The sequence below is a fragment of the Vigna umbellata genome, chromosome 3 (genome assembly GCF_029865625.1).
Source record: "Vigna umbellata cultivar VRB3 chromosome 3, Vumbellata_1.0, whole genome shotgun sequence".
Classification (NCBI taxonomy): Eukaryota; Viridiplantae; Streptophyta; class Magnoliopsida; order Fabales; family Fabaceae; genus Vigna; species Vigna umbellata.
Genome location: NC_142167.1, coordinates 29,640,880 through 29,654,068, shown reverse-complemented (window position 1 = coordinate 29,654,068; position 13,189 = coordinate 29,640,880). Strand labels below are relative to the sequence as shown.

At 36.8% G+C, this 13,189-nt stretch overlaps 1 protein-coding gene and 1 non-coding gene across 2 annotated transcripts; one reads left to right on the top strand and one right to left on the bottom strand.

Moving 5' to 3' along the window:
- Positions 1-597: 597 nt before the first annotated feature.
- On the bottom strand, positions 598-4,655 carry LOC148202209 (uncharacterized). The gene is made up of 3 exons (XM_088109559.1): positions 2,966-4,655; positions 1,515-2,348; positions 598-770 (listed from the first exon to the last, which is right to left on the bottom strand). The coding sequence occupies exons 1-3, from the start codon at positions 4,653-4,655 to the stop codon at positions 598-600; spliced, it is 2,697 nt and encodes an 898-aa protein (XP_087965685.1).
- A 4,770-nt stretch (positions 4,656-9,425) lies between these two features.
- On the top strand, positions 9,426-9,532 carry LOC148202208 (small nucleolar RNA R71). The gene has a single exon (XR_015785367.1). It is a non-coding gene; the product is annotated as a small nucleolar RNA R71 (small nucleolar RNA).
- Positions 9,533-13,189: the final 3,657 nt, after the last annotated feature.

Here is a 13,189-nt window from a genome sequence, read left to right as displayed (position 1 = left end):
CCTTTTCTTTTCTAGAATAAGTCTGATGGAAGCATCCTTGCAATTCAATCACGAACACTTCCAAAACCAGAGAAGGCAGCGGTTAGTTGGATGACGATGAGGCACGATAAGTGTTTGATGAATGTTTCAATGAAGGTGTATGAGTAGATCAAGGAATCTCAAGCTCCGAAAGCCTTCCAAGAGGGAAGGAAGCTAGAGGAGAATGTGCAGAATAGGCACAAAGTGTTTGAACTCTGAAAGAATGTCTGGAGAAATCTCAACAGCATATCATTATCAATTCAAAGTTGAATTTACAAAGGATGAAGCCCCCTATTTATAGATGAAGGAGAACTTCTAAGACGTGTTATGCAAGCTATTCTAAAGGCACGTGATGCAATGAAAAGAAGCTTGGGAAGCAAGCTAAGTTTGCCAGCTAAGCAGAACTGCAGAGGAAGATGGAGTTGCTGTCTACGGTGTTCATGCATCTGAGCGTAACAACAACATCTTCAATTTTATCTCCTTTGCTTTTCCTTGCTTGGTTACTCCTCCAAGTGTTTTGCCAAGCTTTATTTAATGACCTACAAAACAATGTAAAGTTATTTAAAGAGGAGGAAGATTTTAGTAATTAATACTCCATAAAAGCAAAGTAGTTAGTGCTCCCTCTTCCTCTTGGATTCTCTTAGACATGGCTCTTGTTAAAGGTCCTATGTTGAGCTTGGATGGTCCTCCATCAGTCCCTCCCTCTTGAAAAAGATCTGTCCCCAGATCTTGGGAACCCTGTTGGGCATCGCCTATGAAAGGAATTAGATCACAAATGTTAAAAGTAGGACTGACGCCATAACTTTCAGGAAGGTCTAACTGATATGCATTATCATTTATCTTCTTGATCACTTTGAAAGGACCATCACCTCTAGGGCTTAATTTGGATTTGCGTTGAGAAGGAAATCTATCCTTTCTCAAGTGAAGCCAAACTAAGTCTCCTTCTTTTAAGAGTACTTGTTTTCTCCCTTTGTTGTTGTATTCAGAATACTTTTGAGTTTGTTTTTCAATATGTGTTTTAACCTTTTCATGCAACTTTTTGATGAACTCCGCTTTAGAAAGACCTTCTTTATGAAGAAAAGAAGATGTTTCTGGAAGGGGAAGTAGATCAAGAGGTGTGAGAGGGTTAAAACCATAAACAACCTCAAAAGGAGAAAGTTTAGTAGTTTTGTGAACTACTCTATTATAAGCAAACTCTATATGAGGTAGATGATCATCCCAATTTTTAATATTGCCCTTCAACATTACCCGTAATAGAGTAGATAGAGACCTATTTACTACTTCTGTTTGCCTATCAGTTTGTGGGTGACATGTAGTAGAAAATAGTAGTTTAGTTCCTAGCTTAGCCCAAAGTGTTTTCCAAAAGTAGCTAAGAAACTTAACATCTCTATCAGAAACTATAGTTTTGGGTAAACCATGCAATTTAACAACTTCTTTAAAGAAGAGTGTTGCTATATAGCTAGCATCATCTACTTTGTGGCAAGGTATAAAATGACCCATTTTACTAAATCGATCAACCACCACAAAGATAGAATCAAAGCCCTTTTGAGTTCTTGGTAGACCTAAGACAAAATCCATACTAATGTCTTCCCAAGGGGTACTAGCTATGGGAAGAGGAAGATAGAGTCCATGAGGCATTACTTTAGACTTAGCTTGTAAACAAACTATGCAACTAGAACAATGCTTTTGGACATCTATTCTCATGTGTGGCCAATAAAATTTGCTTTTCAAAGTATGAAGAGTTTTATCAACTCCATGATGGCCCATGAGTCCTCCACCATGACTTTCTTTGATAAGAAGCTTTCGAATAGATCCTTGGGGTATGCATAGTTTTCCTTTATTAAAAAGATACCCCTCAGAAATATAAAATCCATCGAATGGCTTCTTAAGACAAGATGCATAAGTAGATGCAAAGGTAGGATCAGATTCATAAAGTTGTTTAATGTCATCAAAACCTAGTATTTGGGATCCTAGAGTAACTAGCAATGCATGTCGTCTAGATAAAGCATCTGCAACAACATTAGTACTCCCCTTTTTATGTTTGATGACGTATTGAAACTGCTCAAGGTACTCAATCCACTTTGCATGTCGCTTGTTCAACTTTCCTTGCCCTTTAAGATACTTGAGAGATTCATGGTCAGTGTTTATTATAAACTCTTGAGACACTAAGTAATGCTCCCAAGTTTTCAATGCTCGAATGAGGGCATAAAGTTCTTTGTCATAGGTAGGATAATTCAAAGTAGGTCCCCTAAGTTTTTCACTAAAATAAGCTATTGGGTGACCTTCTTGTATAAGAACAACGCCTATTCCTACCCCAGAAGCATCACATTCTACTTGAAAAGTTTTGGAAAAATTAGGTAATGTAGAATGGGTACATGTGTTAACTTATGCTTTAAGGTCTCAAAAGCTAGACTTTGTTTCTCATCCCATTTGAATGGCACATCCTTCTTCAAAAGTTCATTAAGGGGAGCAGCAATAGTAGAAAAATTTTCTACAAAACGTCTATAGAAACCTGCTAGACCTAGAAAACTTCTTACTTCTCCCACTGTTTTGAGGATAGGCCATTCTTGGATAGCTTTGATTTTGCTAGGATCAACATGTACTCCTTCTTTCCCAACTTTGAAGCCTAGAAAAATAACACTCTCTTGACAAAAGGTACATTTGTCAAAGTTGGCAAATAAATGGTGTTGTCTAAGCAAAATCAATACTTTCCTCACATGATGAAGATGTTCTTTAAGACCTTTGCTATAAATTAAAATATCATCAAAGTAGACTACAACAAAACTGCCTATGTATTCCTGAAGGACATGATTCATTAATCGCATGAAGGTACTAGGAGCATTGGTTAAGCCAAAAGGCATGACTAACCATTCATAAAGGCCAAATTTGGTCTTAAAAGCGGTTTTCCATTCATCTCCTTCTTTAATTCTGATTTGATGATACCCACTTTTAAGATCAATCTTGGTGAACATGCTTGCTCCATGTAATTCATCTAGCATATCGTCCAATCTAGGAATAGGGTGCCTATACTTGACTGTAATGTTGTTAATAGCCCTGCAATCTGTACACATTCTCCAAGATCCATCTTTCTTAGGTACTAACAACACTGGCACCACACAAGGGCTAAGGCTTTTCTGTATCCACCCTTTTCCCAATAAATCATTAACCTGCTTCTCTATCTCTTTGGTTTCTGTGGGGTTAGTCCTATAGGCTGGCCTATTAGGAAGACTGGCTCCTGGAATTAAATCAATTTGATGTTCAATTCCCCGAAGAGGTGGTAAACCACTTGGAACCTCTTTAGGAAATAAATCATTAAACTCTTTCAAAAGCTTTTGTAACCCCTTTGGATGAGAATCAAGTGGATGATTTATGGAAAGAAGTGCCTCCTTACAATAGAGAAGAAAGTGAGGTTGTCCAAGGAAAAGATTTTTGGAAGTGTGTGGTGGGACAACTTCATTGGTTGAGGCACTTTCAACCAAACTCAACTTCGTCTCTTTGGAAACTTTATTAGAGTAAAGTTTCTTCTCACCATCCAACTTCTTCTTAAGTATTATCTGATCCTCTCGCACTTGTGATGGTGTAAGAGGACTCAAGATAATCTTTTTGCCTTTATGTTGAATGGTGATCTTGTTGGTGACTCCATCATGCAAAGCCTGTTTGTCAAATTGCCAAGGCCGTCCAAGTAAAATGTGACCCGCTTCCATTGGAACAATATCACAAATGATTTGGTCTTCATACTTGCCTATGGAAATGGGAACACTTACTTGTTCCGTAACAACTATTCCTTCATCCTCTTTTATCCATTGAAGTTTGTAAGGTTTAGGATGAGGAGTAGGAGTTAAGCCTAGCTTTTCAACCATTCTAGTGCTACAACAATTACAACAAGAACCACTATCCACAATCATAGAACATGTTTTATCAAGAACTTTGCAGCGAGTGTGGAATAGGTTTTCTCGTTGAGTTTGTTCTAAGTCAACATGCTTTGCCTCAAGGAGTCTCCTAACCATGAGAAGATCTCCATCGCAAGGTGGAGCTTCATGTTCCTCTTCAGATGAGGACAACTCAGACACACTAGAGGATGACTCCTCACTATTACTTTTATGTTCAAGGATATAGGTTGACTTTTTAAAGTGACACTCAGTTGAATAGTGTCCTCTGGCCCCACATTTGAAACATCTAGTCTCCCTACCCCTGGTATCTCTGGGTGGCTCTCTTGGAATTCTTTGTTCTTTTCCTTTAGAGCTTTCTTTTTCCCTTTTTAGCTCTCTATCTTTGCTTTTGAACTTATCTTGTGTCCTTTCTTGCTCTCTCTCCTTGGTTTCCTCATATCTTGGAAAGCTACCCTCCCTCCTAAGATCTCTCCTATATGATGATGTGGTAGGGTAGGTTCTTTTTGCGGAAGCTGTTCTCCTGTTTTGTTCTTCCACTCTCACACATAGCTGGACAAAATCATTTAGATCTAAGTAAGGTAAGAGTTCTACCTTATCTCTAATCTCATAGTTTAATCCACTCTGGAATCTAGCTATGGTGAATCTCTCCTCCTCTTTGATTCCCGCTCTCAACATGAGTAACTCTAATTTTTGCCTATATTCTTCAACACTCATGTTTCTTTGTTGAAGTCTATGGAGCTTGTCCATGACTTCTCTAGCATAATAGGCTGGGACATGTCGCCTGTGTAAGGCTGCTTTCAACTCATTCCAATATTAGATTTTGTAGTCGCCATTCATCCTTTGGTCCCTTATGATGGATGTCCACCAATAAAGGGCTGCACCTTGAAAGGTTAAGGTGGCTAGGGTCACTCTCCTCCTATCATCTATGTTGTAGCATTCAAAAATTTGTTCAACCTTCATCTCCCACTCAAAGTATTCTTCAACATTATCTCTACCATAGAAAGGAGGAAGGTCAAGCTTAGGTTCTACATGATGTTCTCTATGGTTGTGATGTCGCCTAGGAGGGTGTTGATAGTGATCATAAGGTTGGTAAGTATGGTGATCACTATGGTGGGAATGATCATCTTGATCATAATTTTGCCTATGAGAGTGATTTCCCTGTGTGTGCCTGCTTTGATTGATAGTAAGAGTGGCGACTATTTGCCTTAGCTCATTCAACTCAGTCTTGGTTCTATTGAGCTCTTCTCGCAACTCTATGTTCTCTTGATCTTGAGTGACATTACCTTGAACACTAGAGTGACTCATGCTTGTGAAGTAGAGAAATTGTTTTCACAATGATTTGAAAACCTTGCACAAGTATGAATCAAAACTTTTGAAAAGAGAATTTGAGGTGTTTTTGGTAAATGACTTCGATAGAGATTCTAAAGGTGATGAAACCGAATAGCTCCCAGGAAGGAGAGGTGAGTCACAATGGACAAGCTTAGAAACCTTGTCCTTCCTTAGCCAGAGTGTCTCCTGACGCTTCTCACCCAAGTTTCTAGATAGAAGTCATTCAAAACCTTTTTGAAATGCAAAGATGGTATGCTCCTAGAAACCAAACGAAGGTTTAACTATGTGAAACGCGCTCCTAAGTATCACGGAGACTTAAAACATAAAAGATAATCAAGCAAGAAAATAAATGAATGGAAATGGAAGACAATGATAACCGGCCCTATGTGAAAGTGCAAGTGACACTTGGAGCCCCTTGACACACTTTCACTCTAATAAGTGGGAACTAACTATGACAATGTTGCTTAGTAGACTTGGAATTGCTTGGATAGCATTTTTCCAAGTTACTTTAAGTTTGAGAAATGTAAAGCAATTAAACTCCAAAGGTTCCGTGATACAAAGCTGAAAATTGGAGAAAAATGAGCTATTCTATGTATACAAGGAAGGCTACCAAATCTGAATGTAGTTTAGCTCCAAAAGTATGTGAAATTTTTGGTGTGAAGGGTGGGGAAATGCTGCTAAAAACTGCACAAGAATGCAGCTTGGAGAACAACCTTTGTAGCCAATTCTACAAACTCTCCACTTCCTAGTATGCTACCCTCTTGGAGGAAGCTTGTTGGAACTTGGATCACCTCAAAATGAAGTCACACTCCACTGTCAAACACTGAAACCATGAGGTGATGGAAAATCTGCTGCACTAGAAATTAGTTAACCAAAAACCAGTTTTTAAACATAGTTTGGAAGCCAAAAATGATGAATGCAAGTGATATACGGCTAGAACAAAAGGTAGCACTCAAAAGGAACCTAGGATAGGGTCTAGAACAGATTATAAAAGCAAGAAAAGACTCAAAACAGTGAGGAAAATCTGTGCTGTAAAACTGTTTGATGTAATTTCCAAACTGTTTGTCAAAATGCCACAAAGAACTGTAGAACTTGTGTTTTCTGGTTTTTTGATGTGTAAACTGGATTGCAGGGATTTAATTGCCTTTTTCAGATTGGTTTACACCTGTGTATGGATTTAATTGTGTTTGGGACAAGATCCCCAGCTTTTGCCAAACCAGTTTACAATTTGAATCTAAGATGGTGGCTAAAAATATGACAACAGCAGTAAAAGTGGCTGAAAAATAAGAAACAACAGTATGGAATTTGAATGGCAGTGAAGTCAACTGCTCAATGACACTTCAAGCAGCTTTATAGCATCATAATAGGTGTGTCCAAGCACTCAATCAGCAAAGAAATTGACTGCTGTAAAAGATGACAAGTGCACTACTTAAAAATGAGGAAAATTTGGTGATGCAGCAAGTCAATACCAAGTTGGCTCAAAATTTACCATATGAACAGTAACCAACCAATTTTAATTCACCAAAAATGACTCGAAACTCAATGAAACTGATCTAAAACAGACAAGATCTCAATATGAGTTGTGCACTTGCATATTTCAAGTAAAATGATGGTTCAAGATTTGAAATGATACCTTGGCTATGAAAAGAGCAATTGGACAGTGCAAACAGGTTTTAAATGATCAAATGAATGTGTTCAAACAGTTGCAATGCACAGAAACATACACATGCCCGAAATCATAGTCAGAGTTGCTAATTATGCAGCAAAAAAAACTAGAAATCTGCATTAGAATTGAAAAAATTGCATAGAATCAAGGCTGGCTGGATCAAACAAGATAGAAGAATGGTCCTATGCACTAGATCTAGCTTAGAAAAGATGAGCTAGAAGATTAAAATGACCTAAGACACAAGCAATGATATCAAGTACGGTGCAAAACTTGAAAATATTGTGACATTACCGAAACAGAGTTTTAAACAACTCAACTACTCTTTTTGTGATTTTGTGAGTATTGTGTGTTGTTATACTTCTAGCAATGCTTAAGAACATCACAAAAACTCGTACAAAGCTTAAGAATCACTAAATCTGAATCAAAACAGATTACAAAATATAAACCCAGAACTTGACTTTTTTCTGCAGAATTTGGAACCAAAAACAGTGTGCACTGCTGTTAACTCAAATGATCAAGCTGATTTGATGTCATTGCTTTATAGGATCAACATAGAGCTTAGTAGATGCACACGACTCAAAGAAAACGAAAAAAAAAACGAAGCTGAAAACAGTAGCAATTACTTGACGGAATTAAAACTGCAGTGATTTTCTGCACATGACCGTGATACAAAACGGAAATGATGAATTTAGATGAATTGGATTCAATTAAAAGAATTGCACCGATTAAAATGAAGAACAAACACTAACGAACAGTGAATAGAATCAAACATTCACTCAAACACAGAATCAAACCAGAAAACAAAATGGAACAGTGACATATATGAACAGCACAAGACGGAAAAAAAAAACAGAGGAATGGATACGAGACACTTAGCTCTTGAAGCGTGACTGAAACGACTGGCTCTTGATGCCAAATGATGGAAGCATCCTTGCAATTCAATCACGAACACTTCCAAAACCAGAGAAGGCAGCGGTTAGTTGGATGACGATGAGGCACGGTAAGTGTTTGATGAATGTTTCAATGAAGGTGTATGAGTAGATCAAGGAATCTCAAGCTCCGAAAGCCTTCCAAGAGGGAAGGAAGCTAGAGGAGAATGTGCAGAATAGGCACAAAGTGTTTGAACTCTGAAAGAATGTCTGGAGAAATCTCAACAGCATATCATTATCAATTCAAAGTTGAATTTACAAAGGATGAAGCCCCCTATTTATAGATGAAGGAGAACTTCTAAGACGTGTTATGCAAGCTATTCTAAAGGCACGTGATGCAATGAAAAGAAGCTTGGGAAGCAAGCTAAGTTTGCCAGCTAAGCAGAACTGCAGAGGAAGATGGAGTTGCTGTCTACGGTGTTCATGCATCTGAGCGTAACAACAACATCTTCAATTTTATCTCCTTTGCTTTTCCTTGCTTGGTTACTCCTCCAAGTGTTTTGCCAAGCTTTATTTAATGACCTACAAAACAATGTAAAGTTATTTAAAGAGGAGGAAGATTTTAGTAATTAATACTCCATAAAAGCAAAGTAGTTAGTGCTCCCTCTTCCTCTTGGATTCTCTTAGACATGGCTCTTGTTAAAGGTCCTATGTTGAGCTTGGATGGTCCTCCATCAAAGTCTTTGGATACGGTAAAGGATTCAAAACTTGTTTTCCTTTATGACTCTCTTCCACTGCCTTCTTTTTATCTTCTTCTTCATTAACTTTCTCTTCTTTCTCTTCCTGCTCTTCACTGAATTTTTCTTTTTCATCCTCTTTCTCACAACTACACTTTCTAAAACTTTACCACTCCTTGTAGTAATAGCTTTACAATGCTCTTTTGGATTTGTTTCAGTGTTAGCTCCAAATGTATTTGCAGGCTTGTCTTCTAATTTCTTGGCCAACTGACCAATTTGAACTTCTAAATTCCTTATAGAAGATTTTGTGCTCTTTTGATTTGATATGGACATTTGCATGAATATTTGCAAAGTTTCTTCAAGTTTGGATGTCCTATCAGAAAGAGTAGGTTGTTGTTGAAATTGTTGTTGTGGTGGTCTACTAGAACTAGCCTGACCCATGCTAGGATGAGGTCTCCATCCTTGATTATAATTTCCATAATTTCCTGAACGACCTTGATTTCCCATATAATTAACCTCTTCCTTCGCATTGGATTGAATAGCACACTGTCCATTTTGGTGCTCTCCACCACAAAGTTCACAACCTTGCACAATTTGATTATGTTGTGCCTGTGATACAGTTTGGAGTTCCTTTGGTAGTTGTGACAACTTTTTCATTACTGATTCAAGTTGTTGAGTCATGATTTTATTTTGGGCTAATAAGGCATCTTGGGATTGCAATTCAAACATTCCTTTCTTTTGCGTTTGCACTCTCTCACTCTGAACATCATTATCACTCGATGCCATATTTTCAATTATTTCCTGTGCCTCATCAGGTGTCTTCCACCTAATGTTACCTCCAGCAGAGGCATCTAGCATAAGCTTTGTGTGAGATTTTAAACCTCCTAAGAAAATGTTTAATTGAGTGGGAATGTCAAATCCATGAATTGGAGTTTTTCTAAGCAACCCCTTGAACCTCTCCCATGTTTGACTCAACGACTCTTCATGCTCTTGTTGAAAAGAGGATATTTCTTGTTTGCCTTTATTGATCTTGGATTGAGGAAAATATTTAGTCAAAAATTTTGCCACTACGTCATCCCAAGCAGTCAGACTCCCTTCAGGAAAAGAATTAAGCCAAAGCTTTGCATTTCCAGCCAAAGAAAAGGGAAATAGACTCAATCTAATTGCTTCATCTGGCACATGTAAAATTTTTACAGTGTTACAGATCTCATTAAAAGTTGTCAGATGATCATAGGGATTTTCGTGTGACATTCCTGTAAACTGATTACTTTGAACAAGATGAATCAGTGCAGGTTTCATTTCCATATTAGCAGCATTCACCACAGGTCGGGCTATACTGTTGAAAGATGAAGGTATAGACACAGAAGCATAATCTTCCAACGTACGCCTACCTTGTTCCTCCCCATTATTTCCCTCCATATCCTTATCCTTTTGATCAAATGAAGAAAAAGTATTGAAGATATCAGATAAGCTAGCTTCTCTAGCTTCTTTTTTTCTATTTTCTCTCCTACGTCTACTGTTATTGCTACGGGCTGTTCTCTCAATCTCAGAATCAAACAATAAATTTTCAGATTTTGTTCTCCTACTCATTCAGAGAACGAAAATCTTAAGATCTCAACCCAAAGAAATAACAACAGAAACAATACACAATGTATATATATATACAGATATACAAAAATTAAAAACAATGGATTTACAGATAATGGAACATAATTGAAATTGATAAACAATAAATGACTGAAATAACAATAACAATCAAATTCCCCGGCAACGGCGCCAAAAACTTGATAACTTTTTGGCAAGTATACCAAATCGTTCCAAGTAATACAGTGATAAGTAAAAATGTATCGTTCTCCCAAGGGAATTTGAGTTACGTTAATCAATTAAAATTATTTATCAAGATCAATTACTGATGATATTTGTGATTTCAATTTGGATTTTAACATTAAATTAACAACGTAAACAAAAATAAGATTTGAAAAATGCGATAAAAGATCACTGGAATTGGTCTTTGACTAATATTACAGTAAAATCCTGGACAACATATATTCTCTGTTCAAGCATTCACATGAGAGTATCTTGGTTTAATTCCTTAAAACAAGTTCTAAAATTATCTATTGAATTATTAATTCCTTAATTAATTCATCAGATAATTTTGCATTAAAATCAGATGTTGAGAATGACCAAAAGCACAGAAGTCATTCCTAGCGTAGTTACTTTAAGTTTCTTTTCTTACGTTTCTGGTTCTAAAAATACTTCCCAGTACAAAAGAACCTTTAAGAAGATTAATACTTCCGTATAATCAAGAGTAAGTCAAGAAAAGAACAAGAACACAAACATATATTGCACAGGAAATTTACATTAATAATTCGTCATACAACCAATTCCAATGAACAGAAAATTTAGCCTATCCTAGACATCTCAAACGTACTCTTTACAGCAATTCCTTGCAGAAAGTGAAGTCTTGATGTCTTGACAGGTCTCCTGATCGTCTTCTGAATTCTCCAGTATTTTTCTAGCTATGTTCGTGTGTCAGAAGATGGTTTTTGCCTTTCTGTCACATCTTTTTAAAACCAAAAACTTCCTTAATTCGCACAGCGCACATGTGTGTGTGCGCTATGCGAATTTCGTGTAACCGCTGCCTCTCAACTGATGTTATTCGCACAGCGCACAAGTAATGGTGCGCTATGCGAATTTCCATTTCCTGGCAGTGCGAGCTTTGGCTTGCGCTATGCGAGAATTAGCTGACAGACTCCCAATTATACATCATTTCCTGTACAATAATTTACAAACAATCTACTTCCTATTACAACATTTCACTGAGTAATAACATGAATAATTACAAGATTGAGCTCATTTATAAGTGTAAAAACAACTCTTTTTCACACTTATCATTAGAAAAGAGACAACTCCAAGATAACTTAGAAGAGTGAGTCTTGCAATTTTGGCAAAGTTTCATTAATGCCATTAAAGTTCTGCGAATACAAAAGGGGGAACTTCTCCTTTTATAGGTCAATGAGAGCTCTCTAGAAAGAAAAAAGTACATGAACTTGAAAAGAGCCTAGAAGCTTCCTTGTCCAAGGGGATGAATTGGAGCTTCTCCCTTAAGTGACCGACCATGGGGGATGTCCCTTCAAATTACAAAGGCTCTTCAAGGCCCAAATCAAGCTCAATCCAAGAAACAAGCCCAAAACTTCGTTCAAGACAACATCTCGTCAACTTTGACCTTTCCTCGTTGTTTTGCTCATAACTTTCTCCACAAAGCTATTGTTAAAAAAGATGTGCTTCGTTTCTCACACCAAGACGGGGGTAAATTGGTGATGTATAAAAATGATCGCTTTTGCAATCTTTTTCGCAAAACTGTAAGTCTTTAAACTTTTCTTGAATCGCAAGTAAAAATGTGTGCAATGTAACAATATGCGTATTCGAATACAGATATTATGCAATCGATTAAATGCAGAGAGTTAGGGAGAAGAAGATTCAAACTCTGAGTTTTTATACTAGTTCGGCTAAGCCTACATCCAATGTCCTTCAGATCAACCTTAGACCGGAAACCAATTTCACTATAAGATCTCAGTTTTTACAACAAGGTTTTTACAGTGACCTCACTCGTCAAAATGTAAACAACCTCTCTAACTTACTCATCTAAAATAGCCAATAACAACAGACAAGCAGCAAGAACAATTCTCTCCTGCAGTCAACCCCTTTGAGATCCCCCTCAAAGTCAAGAACCACACGTTCTTCTTCCTGTATACACCACAGGGAAACAGCAACACTAAAGTGTTTGCAAGAGCTTCATAATCCAGCAGTATGCACCTCTGTTGTGCAGAATGATCAGACAGTTTGAATCAATCAATCCAGCTTCTCAAGCAACCTTCAAGATTTGAACACCACAACAATTCTTGGTTCTTGGAACGTTTTCCTCTTCTATAAAACTTTAAAGCATCTATAAAACTTTAAAGCATTTATCTGAAACACATATGAAAGTGTGAAAATCAATTGTCTTATAGAAATTCAAATCATGAGTCTATATATCGTTTAACTCAAATCAGATGCGTTTTAATCGATTATGCTATTAATCTAATTGATTTCATCTCACAGTTATAACTGATTAACAATAGTCAAACTCATTAATTGAATGCACAATTAATGTAATCGATTTGCATTTAATGTTTGGTCAACATATTTAAAAATATGATTGTTGTGACCATTACGTCAAGCAATGAAACAATTTTCAAATCTTTAACAAACTTAATTGAATACAAGATGCATGTAATCGATTAAGTTTTAACACTTAGTATATTTTTGGAAACTTTTCTTCTCAAAATCAATCACAACACACTTGAAAAAGATTTGTGCAAATACACGAGTTTTAATCTATTTAACCACTAACGTAATCGATTTAAAACCTGTTGTTTTGCCACCTATTAAAGCTTAAGTTGTCTGGTGACTTTAATTGATAATCACACCATTGTAATCGATTAAGTCATACAAATATGCTTGGTGCATGTGGTTTTTCCATTTCAAAACTCATACTATGCATGCACAAATATAATCACATTTCCAACACAATAGTATGCAACATAATATGTTCACAGTTATGCTTGTACAAATCTCAAAGTAAGCATATAAGCATATAACATATATAACACAATACATATACATGTGTTTTTATTAACT